We start from the raw sequence: 10,300 nt of genomic DNA on the forward strand, positions 1-10,300 counted from the left end.
CAATTATTTAATGTAATTGATATTATAATTACTGTTTTTAATTATTATTATTATTATTAATCTTTATTGTATTTTTATATATAAAAATTAAATTATAAAAGGAATATTAAGTATTAATTACAAGAATGCCTAATAAAAAGGGATATGATTTTATAATTTATATCATTAATAAGTGGATTTAATAAGAATATGATAAGTGGAATGATAAGAGAGTAGGATGAAAAATAAAATTATTATTAAGTGATGTAAACGAAGTAAATTATGAAAAGTTTTGGTTACCAAATTTTTTTTGAAATTTTTTGGACCAATTTGGATAAATAATTTTTTTGAAAACAAAATTGAAAACGGCGTCGTTTCCATGACCCCAACTCTGTCATGCCCTAACCTAATCTGACGTGATCACCTCAAGCCCAGCCCCAGCCATCAACGTCTCTCCTCTCTTGTCTCTTTCTCGTCACTCTCTCCCTCAAGCTTAAGCTCAAGCCTGTCACAGTCTTACCTCTCGTCTCCGGTCTCTCACTTCTCTCTCGGTCTCGCACTCAGTCGCCGCCTTCCCTGCGCTCGCTTCGCACTCAAGCACTCGGGTGGTGGTGGTCGTCGTCTTCTTGCTTCGCCGTCAGTTCGGTCGATCAGCTTCCTTCACCGTCGGTCCCTGTGCAGGTGAGCTTCCTTTGGCCCTGTTCTTTCAGTGTGGATTTCATTGCTGTAAGTTGAATTTGTTGCTGAACGTATCACTGAGGAAATCTTTTTGTTGCTGGAAAACATCACTGCGTTGAATTTGTTGCTGATTATCATCACCGAAGCTTGAATTTATTGTTGTCTTTATTAAATAATCACTTAGCTAAATCTTTTGTTTCAACAAATTCCCCTGTTCTTTCTTGCTCAATTTTGTTGCTGTAATTCATTCTGCACCTTGATTTTGTTGCTGAAAGTTAGAATTTGTTGCTGAAAATATCACTGAGCTAATTTTTTGTTGTTGCTGAAATCACCACTGAGTTGAATTGTTTCCTGATCATCATCACTGAACCTTGAATCTGTTGCTGTCTTGTTGAAAAAAATCACTTAGCTAATTTTTTGTAGCTTGAATCTGTTGTTGTCTTGCAGAAATAATTACTTAGCTAAATTTTTTGTTACTGTAAATCTGTAAATCATCTTTTTTTTATGCTAAATCATTTGTTGCTAAAAATGATCATAGTTGAATTTGTTGTTGAAAATGAGGTTCATGCTCTTTGCAACTCAGAATAAAATTGTTCAGTTAAATTGTTATTTTCATGCTCTTTGTTTGTTGTTTTTTGCTAGAATTTTAAAATTATTCATGCTCTCTGTTTGTTCAGTCAAATTGTTGTTCCCATGAATCTGTTGTTATTCCCATGTCTTCATCACAACTCAGTTGCTATTATGAAATTATTCTTGGTATTGATTTGTGACAAATACACAAATGTAGATATAGATGCAAATCAAAATGAAGGAAATCTTGGTCAAGCTTCAAATTTGTCCTATGAAAATATAGATGCTGGCTTTGAGATCACTCCTTGGATTTGATTTAATGACTGTGTTATCTTTTGCTTGCTCTTATTCATTTAAATTGAGAAAGTATTTTGTACTGGTGATTAGTTTAGTCTCTTTTTGCATCATTAGTTATGTCTAAAAATTGATATTTGATTGTTATTAATATGTTTGTAAAGACATGCATTTTAAGTTTTAACTTTTGATTTTGACCCATCGGCTTAACATCTGACCCGGTTGTATGACCGGGTCAAATACCGGTTCAGTTCTAATAACTATGGTTTAAACCCTTGCTCCTCCTCCTCTTCTTTTTCTTCTTTGTTGTTATTTGCAGGTTTTTGCTGAAAATGAATTCGCTGGGTGTTAGACTTGCGAAGCATCTTCGTATCTCTTCTCTGAGCTCCTCTTCCCATGGTGCGTGTTACACTTCCCATTTCCCCCATTCTTTTATTATTATTATTATTATTTCACTTTAAGTGCGTAACCTCTTTGAATAGGTTTTTGTTGTTCTCGTTACTAGAACGCACTTACTCATTTTATGCCGTAACCTTATATTGAAGTCACTAAGATTACTAAGGTAGACTCATGAATGAACAATTAAAGCCATTGTTTTCTTATTGGCCAATGGATGAACTAAAATGTTTTCACATGCATCTTTTTATTAATTAGACTTAGATTTTTTTAATTAATCCCTGGTTTTGATTTCTCAGACTTATTTAGGTTGCACTTCCACTAAATATGTTTGAGTTGATCTTGTTTGTTCAAAGGAGAATTTCGACGACATGCGCTGGGGAAACTGGCTTGCTGCTTGAGATTATGTTTAACTGTGATTTTTATTCATTGAATTTTCAGCAGTTGGAATGACGAGGACGGGAACACAGTGGTACTCAACATTGTTAACTGAAAGTGACAATGATGAGGGCTTAAATGATAGGGTTAATGATGATCGAAAGAACGAAGAACTGGATGATGAATTTGATGATTTTCTTGGTAGCAAGCCCGATCTTGAACTGCAGGGTGTGGATCCAAAGAGGGGTTGGGGATTTCGGGGAGTGCACAAGGTATCCGATGGTACTCATTGTTTACTTGTTTATGGTTGTTATTTATTACTATAGACATTGCTAGAGATGGAATTTTGGTTTGGTATCTGCAGAAAACCTAATCCACAGATATTATATACTTGATGCCTTTGAAATGCTATGATTGCATTAAAGTTTTCATTCTGCACAATACAAGGTTTTAAGAGGGAATTAATTTTTAAGTATTATTAAAGCTGGTAATGTTTAAGCATGAAAAATTGAATTGATTCTGAATATAATTGTGCTGAAGCCAATTAAAGAGAGTTCTTCACTAAATGGAGATCGAGTCTTTGAAGCCGAAGAAAAATTACCAGAACTTAGAATAGTTTCTTTTTATTTATTCATTTTTCATTCTTCCTGAGCTTAAAATGACAATCAATGATATGTTTTCCTGTTACACTTTGTATAAAAATATTTGATCACAAGAATGGTTTGAATTAGGCAATAATATGTGGAAAAGTTGGCCAAGTCCCTGTACAAAAGATATTGAGGAATGGGAAGAATGTAACGATCTTTACGGTTGGGACTGGGGGAATGTCTGACCAGAGAATCACGAGAGAAGTGGATATGCCAAGACCTGCTCAATGGCATCGCATTGCTGTGCATAATCACATCCTTGGGGCCTATGCAGTACAACAACTTTTTAAAAAGTAAGCATCAAGTATGCATAAAAGAGGATACTTGAATTTTGGTGTAAATGTTTCTGGCTCATGTTTGAAGCATCATTGCAGCTCTTCAGTTTATGTTGAGGGTGACATTGAGACTAGAGTTTATAATGATAGCATCAATGGTGAAGTCAAAAGCATTCCTGAGATATGTGTACGTCGTGATGGTATGGCAACCTTTTCTCTCCCCAATTGTTCTCCCACATGTACATTAATCTTTTTCTTTTCCTTTCCTTTTTTTTTTTGTTTTTATTTTTTTTTTAATTTTTTACTTAAAATGCTGCCGTTGATTAGATAAGAAAGACTGAAAGCTAGGTCCCCATAGGGTGCACTGGCTCTTCCTGGCGTTCAGAAAGTACCTACAGTGCTTATGTTTATTAAAGAAAGGAGGGAAATTTCTCGGGAGAAGGATGGCTTATCCAAAATTTAACCCAACTCATATCTTAGATGATTTGTTTCATCATCATGAGTGAAAGCTAATTGCTTATTTACAGTTAATTTTCTCTTTCTAGCAATCACGAGCATTTTGGTTCACTCATAATTTAGTTAATTTATGGGTAAAAGAAAGCATTTTGCCATTCAATGTTATTGTTCCTTGTGTTCATGTTCATTTTTATTAATTTTTTTTCCTTAAGCTCCTATCAAACTGAGGCTGTTCTTTTACCTCTATTTTATCTCCAGGGAAACTTCGTCTCATAAAGGGAGGAGAGAGCATTGATACAAATTCATTGGATGAATTGCGTAAGTCCTTTTAACTATAGTTCAATATTCCGCTCTGTACTTTTTGTCATTGATTTGCATTTCTTTGGTCTGACGCCATAATCAATTCATGCTGGCAGGAGAAGGGTTGTTTTAGCAGAAACCTGGAAAGTGGAAAGATTTTGGTGAAAATGTTATTCATGGAATGGAAAGCACGTGCTTTGTAAGAATCACATCTCTGTAGTGAGTAGCAGCATTTTTAATGAACAATATAAAGAATGCTTTGCCTTGTTCATTATTATTTTATCTTTCAGCGTTCTGGATTTCAGTTTCCCATATTCTTTTAATATATGGGAAAGTGCAGAAGAACGGTTTTTTCCCCCTATAACAAATCATGTAAACATGAATATGAATGATACTAATCAAGTAACACTTAACGTCTACACGTGTGTAATTAGAATCTCCTTACCCCGAAAGTTTATCTGTGAATGTTTTATTTAGTTTATGAAAGCTCTATTTCATGTGTTATGCGTCACTCATATCCGGATAATTAGAATGGGAGACCAAATTTTAAGAGTGAATATGCAATTTAGTTCTTAAAAAGATGTATGTGATACGGTGTCATTTACAATTTTACATCATTCATTGTCTAAAGGGATGTCATATTTTGACTTTCAAGTTATTTGATGTTAAAAAGCTTTCAGAAGCTAACGCAATGTTATATTTAATTTCCCAAGGATCTTTTGATTTTAAAATTCATTTAAGGAGTAAATAGATGCTAGGAACATACTGCGATCGAAATTACATATTTACTCATTTTCAGAAAACAAGGCCTAATATAAAAGACCAGCTTATAATCATGCACTAGTCAAAATATCACGGTGGAGCAAAACGGTTGTTGTATTGAAATTGTGCGTAGTCACTTTTGGTGCTGCTGAGAATGATATAAAATATGGGTGTAACTCGTTAGTGAGGTTCTACATGCATCATAATTTAATTTAAAAAAGCAATAGAATAAATATATTAAACTTGAGCTGACTTATTTTTATACTTTTTTTTTTTATAAATCACTCGACTCACTTGACGTACGTATAGTTTCTATCATTTGATCCATCTCATTGTGATTTATATCAAGTCGGCACAAAACATTATATATTTATGTTGGTACAAAAAACGGATTTTTATGGACAAGAGGACGCTTCAACTGCCAATGGTTTTGACTACAGAAGCAGAAATGAATAAGCTAAAATCGAAGAAAAATGGTGCAAAGAGTGTCAAAGTTAAAAGGTAGTTATTACCTTTTCTTAAGCAGCAAGGTTTGCTACTCGACCTTCAAGCCGAGTGGAGGACATGAGTGCGAAATTTGAAGAGCAAGCTGAAGAAATGTGGAACTTGAAGACCAAGGAAGACGTGGATGTCAGAACTTGGAGGTCAAGATTTTTCATGGTCAAGGCAAGGTCATGATTGAGAAAAAGGAGGAAGTAAGATAGTGGACAACATGTTTCATTTGCAAGACCATCTCCATGGCATATAAATAGTAGAAACTCAAAAGAGTTCTGGGACTTCTTCAAAAACACTAGAGCATCACAGATAGCCTTTGCCAAAATTTCCAATCCCAGCAGCGCAATGAAAGACCATAGAGCACAGGTGCATGTGAGTGTTGGAAGTCCACTTTTATTTGCTTTTTCTTTTATTTTCTTTTTCTGTTTCTTTTCATTTATTTGCTTTACGCATTTTATTTTTACTTCGGTTCTTCAAGAATTTCGCTTGCTTTCAATTGCAATTTTAAAGCTTCATCTATTTTATTGCAATTCTTTATTATTTGCCACAATTCAAGCATCTCAAATATTTTGACATGAACGCTAAGTAATTCCCGGATTGAGCCCACACTTTTTCAGAGGAGTCGTATCTGCTCCCCGATACTTGAGATCTTGATACAAGCTTGATTTAACACCCTGTCGAGAAATCCTGCTGAGGTTACCAAAAATCAAGTGAAACAAATTGGCACGCTTGATGGGATATTGGGTTAAGTTACGTGTCAAATTTTGCATGCGATTATGCAGTAGCAAGTTAATAATAACTGATAGAGCCTCTTCTTCGATGGATACATCGAATAATGACATTGGTGAAAACATAAGAGGCCAAGAGGCGGATGCTAGCCCATCAAGTTGAACGACGAACCTTGTTAGAAGGAGTTCCTTCGACTGTACCCAGTACATGGCCTCCATATGAAGTATGGCTTCCATACAGATTGCCTCCAAATTACTCTCCACCATTGGAGAATCCAAATATGGGATATATAGGAGGTACAACCACGACAAGGAGCAACCCCTTGTATAATCCTACACCTCCTATATAATATCCTCCAGTGGGTATGCCAGCCAATCATAACCCTAATATGGTAAATTATAATGCTTATCAATATTTGATGAATAATTTTCCATATACAGAGTTCGGGATGGCAACAGGTACCCATGGGGCGGGGATATGCCCCCCGCCCCCCACCCATCCCTAAAAACCCTCCCCGTCCCCGTGACGGATAACGGGGACCCCGTACCCGCCGGATATTCGGATATCCATAGATATCCATGGGTTTAGAGGAAACGAATAAGAAAAAAATAAAAGGAACAAAAATCTAGTGAACAATGACTTCCCAATGAACTCAGTATTATAGTCCAATCTTCCAATTTTACAGTAAGAATCAAAACCCTAAATTTAGTTTCACAGCAAAAAAATCTAACTCTACACCCAAATTTATCAATTAACAGAATCCAAATCTAAACCCAATTTCACATTAACAGAATTCAAAACTTAATCTCATAGCAATTTCATCAAACAAAAATCAGAACATATATTCTCAATTAATAGAAAGTCAGAAATATCCAACTTATTGCAAGGTGGCCGGCTATGGAACAGAGTTGTCATCAGCTTCACTGAGAAAAGGCGATGCAGAGTCCTCATGGAGCAGAGCCGTTGCTGAAGTAGAGTTGCCGTCGACGACGCAGATCTGAGGCAGAGGCGTCGCAAAGCAGATCTGAGGCAAAGGCGTCGCGAATCAGAGGAAGAGGCAGCGCGAAGCTATGGGTAACCAATAGTGAGCAACGGCTGTGACGGAGGAAAGTCAGGGACGATGATGTGAGGGACTCAGAGGGAGGAAGTCAGCGACACAGTAAGAAGGACTAAAGGAGGAGGTGGCGAGGTGTGATGACAAGTCATCTTAGGCTAGTTTCACAAGCCTTTTTCATTAGTTTTTACTTGATTTTCATGCATTCTCAGGCAATAAGTAAGTATTTGGATGAGAAATTCATGCATATCTTTATTTAATCAAACATTGTTATCCTGATGCAATTTCATAAGAATTTTGCTATGTTTACTTGTTGATTATGAATGATGCAATTTCTTGTGAGATTAGCAAAGCTTTCATGCATTTTGTTTGGTTGATGATAGGTGGAAAGGAAGCTAAGAAAAGGAAAGGCAAAGAGGCAACAAGAAGGCCATGAAAGGAATCAAAGGGAAGCAACGTTGGAGCCAAAGTTGGTGCTCCAACGTTGCTGGAAACGTTGCTCCCCACAGCTTGAAGGGGTATACTTCCAACAAGAATAACTTGAGCTACAGAGCTCCAAATGAGGTGATTCTAAAAGCATTGGAAAGTAGGAATCGAGAGCTTTTCAAGAATATATGGAACTACATGGTGGACACAAAAATTGAGGGAGAAAACTGCCCCGAAAAGTACATAAACAAACATGGCACCAACTTGTAGTAAGGCTAGCTGACCTCTGCACCTTCGACGGAGTATAACTCGAGCTGTGGCGCTCCAAATGATGCGCTTCCAACGACATTGGAAAGTAGACATTTAGGGCTTTCCAACAATATATAATAGTATGGGGTGGACAGCACATTTGAGCTTCCAAATCTGGCAATGTTCTCAACATTTGCGCCAACGTTTGCCTCAAACGTGAGGACAAACGTTGGCTCAATAATACACCATGGGAAGAGCTAACGTTTGCGCCAACGTTTGCCTCAAACTTGAGGTCAAACGTTGGCCCAAAAATTCACCCAGGAGAAGCCAACGTTTGCGCCAATGTTTGCCTCAAACTTGAGGTCAAACGTTGGCTCAAAAATACACCCAGGGGAAGCCAACGTTTGCGCCAACGTCTGCCTCAAATTTGAGGTCAAACGTTGGCTCAAAAAACACACCCAGGAGGATTTAATGTTTGCGCCAACGTTTACCTCAAACGTGAGTGACAGCAAAACTCCATTCTGCATAAAGCTAATACAAGACGTTTGAGTCAACGTTTGCCTCAAACGTTGACTCAAACGTGAATGATCCTAAAGCCCATAATGTAACGGAGTTCTTCTCAAGACCAAGGGCAATCAACAGAGGCTATCTTCAACCCAATTCCATCAAGGCCAAGGGCCCAAATTCAAGGCTTAAAGATCATTAGAAGGAAGTGTATAAAGAGAAGTTAGTTTGATTTAGAAAGGACTTTTGCACGGTTACTTTTACTTTCACCTTTTCTTCTTTTGAAATTTTCATTTCTGTAACTTTGATTTCGGATCTTGGAGAATTGGGAGGAGAATTAAGTTCTCTTCCTCTCTGGGTTTTCTGTTTTCTTTTCTGCAAAGCTTACTTGAGTCTTGATAGTGAAGAGTTGAGGAAATTCTGTCTCAACCTCACCCTTGAGATCTCTTTGTTTCCTTTCCTTGCATAATTCAAGTTTCTTTACTTATATCCATCTTTCATTTTGTTTGCAATTGTGTTTTTAATTGGATCAAGGAAGGATTGAGATCTAGACTTGTTCTCTAGTCTCTTCTAACCCTGAGATCTGTGATTTCTTTTGAACCATTGCAATTGATGTTATATTTTGCTTGCTGTTCAAATTTTCAAGCAATTGTTCTCTTCTGATTTGATCTGTTGCAAAGTTTAATTCATATTCTGCTTCTCTGTTTAATGCTATTTTACTTTCTCTTGTTTAATTTCTGCAATCCTAATTTCCCAATTCTTTTTATAATTCAAGCAATTTACATTTCTTGCACTTTAAGTTTCAGTCATTTACATTTCTTGCGATCTAAGTTTCTGCAATTTATATTACTTGCACTTTAAGATTCAGCTTCTTTACTTTCTTTGCCCTTTAATTTACAGTCAATTGCCCTTCTCCCTTTACAATTCATGCAATTTAGCTTCTGTCAATTACAAATCACTCAAATCAACTCTTGTTCGCTTGACTAAATCAACCACCTAACTAAAATTGCTCAATCCTTCAATCCCTGTGGGATCGACCTCACTCACGTGAGTTATTATTACTTGATGCGACCCGGTACACTTGCCAGTGAGTTTTGTGTTGGATCGCTTTCCACACATCAAGTTTTTGGCGCCGTTGCCGGAGATTGATTAGATTGACAATGATTAAGTAAGGTGGTGGTCTAGATTAAGCACTTTTTCTTTTTCTTTTTACTAAGCATACTAAATGTTTAAATTTTTGCTTAAGCTAACACTAACTTCACTCTAGCAATAGAGTGTTTAATTCTGGTTCCTGGTTCTGTGTTTATGTCAGGAGGAAGAAGCGATGAATCCACAACTTTTGATCCTGAAACACTTTGGAGGTTGAGAAGAGAACCAAGAAATGGAGGAAAATCCAACAAATCCACAAGTGGGAGTGGCCAATGACAATGGTCAGCCCCAAAGGAGAGTATTGGCTTCATATACATTTGCTAATCGAAGGCATTGTAGGAGCAGCATCCTTACCCCAAATGTCGATGCAAATAACTTTGAATTGAAGCCCCAACTCATCACCTTGGTGCAGAACAACTGTTCTTATGGAGGAGGCCCCTTGGAAGATCCAAACCAGCACCTATCCACCTTCCTGAGGATATGTGACACAGTGAAGACCAATGGTGTGCATCCTGACAGTTACAAATTGTTGCTATTTTCATTTTCCCTGAGGGACAAAGCTACTCAATGGTTGGAGTCATTTCCGAGAGAAAGCATCAACATTTGGGAGGATCTAGTGAGCAAGTCCTTAGCCAAGTTTTATCCTCCTCAAAGGATCATCAAGCTCAAAACAGAGGTCCAAACATTTACTCAGATGGATGGAGAGTCATTGTATGAAGCATGGGAGAGATACAAAGCTTTACTCAGGAAGTGTCCACCAGAGATGTTTAATGAATGGGATAAATTCCAAAATTTCTATGAAGGACTGACAATGAAAGCTCAAGAGGCACTTTACATGCATGCTAACTACCTCTCAAGTGCTTGGGGAACAAGCAACTTTCAATATCTTTTGTAGGAAGTCATTCAATCTCTTGGAGGAAAAGGTACATCATCATGGACAGAGAAAGGACATGGAACCC

General features: G+C 37.0%; 1 protein-coding gene across 3 annotated transcripts; it reads left to right on the top strand.

The window, feature by feature from the left end:
* On the top strand, positions 387–4,392 carry LOC107625540 (single-stranded DNA-binding protein, mitochondrial). Of its 3 annotated transcripts, XR_002357673.1 has the most exons (8): positions 387–660; positions 1,841–1,920; positions 2,359–2,567; positions 3,027–3,235; positions 3,317–3,417; positions 3,545–3,743; positions 3,932–3,991; positions 4,090–4,392. XR_002357673.1 is itself a non-coding variant. In XM_016328199.2 (7 exons), the coding sequence occupies exons 2-7, from the start codon at positions 1,854–1,856 to the stop codon at positions 4,104–4,106; spliced, it is 660 nt and encodes a 219-aa protein (XP_016183685.1). In that variant the 5' UTR covers positions 387–660; positions 1,841–1,853; the 3' UTR covers positions 4,107–4,392. The 3 variants fall into 3 exon arrangements, 2 of the variants coding, with proteins under 2 accessions (XP_016183685.1, XP_016183681.1); XM_016328199.2 differs by lacking the exon at positions 3,545–3,743 and having other exon boundaries at positions 2,362–2,567; XM_016328195.2 differs by lacking the exon at positions 3,545–3,743 and having other exon boundaries at positions 389–660.

The sequence above is a fragment of the Arachis ipaensis genome, chromosome B02 (assembly GCF_000816755.2).
Source record: "Arachis ipaensis cultivar K30076 chromosome B02, Araip1.1, whole genome shotgun sequence".
In the NCBI taxonomy this organism is placed as follows: Eukaryota; Viridiplantae; Streptophyta; class Magnoliopsida; order Fabales; family Fabaceae; genus Arachis; species Arachis ipaensis.

Coding starts and splice junctions, on each gene's coding strand:
- LOC107625540 (XM_016328195.2), top strand. CDS start 1,854: ATGAATTCGCTGGGTGTTAGACTTGCGAAGCATCTTCGTATCTCTTCT. Junction 1,921..2,358: donor TCTGAGCTCCTCTTCCCATG/GTGCGTGTTACA, acceptor TTGAATTTTCAG/CAGTTGGAATGACGAGGACG. Junction 3,236..3,316: donor GTACAACAACTTTTTAAAAA/GTAAGCATCAAG, acceptor GCATCATTGCAG/CTCTTCAGTTTATGTTGAGG.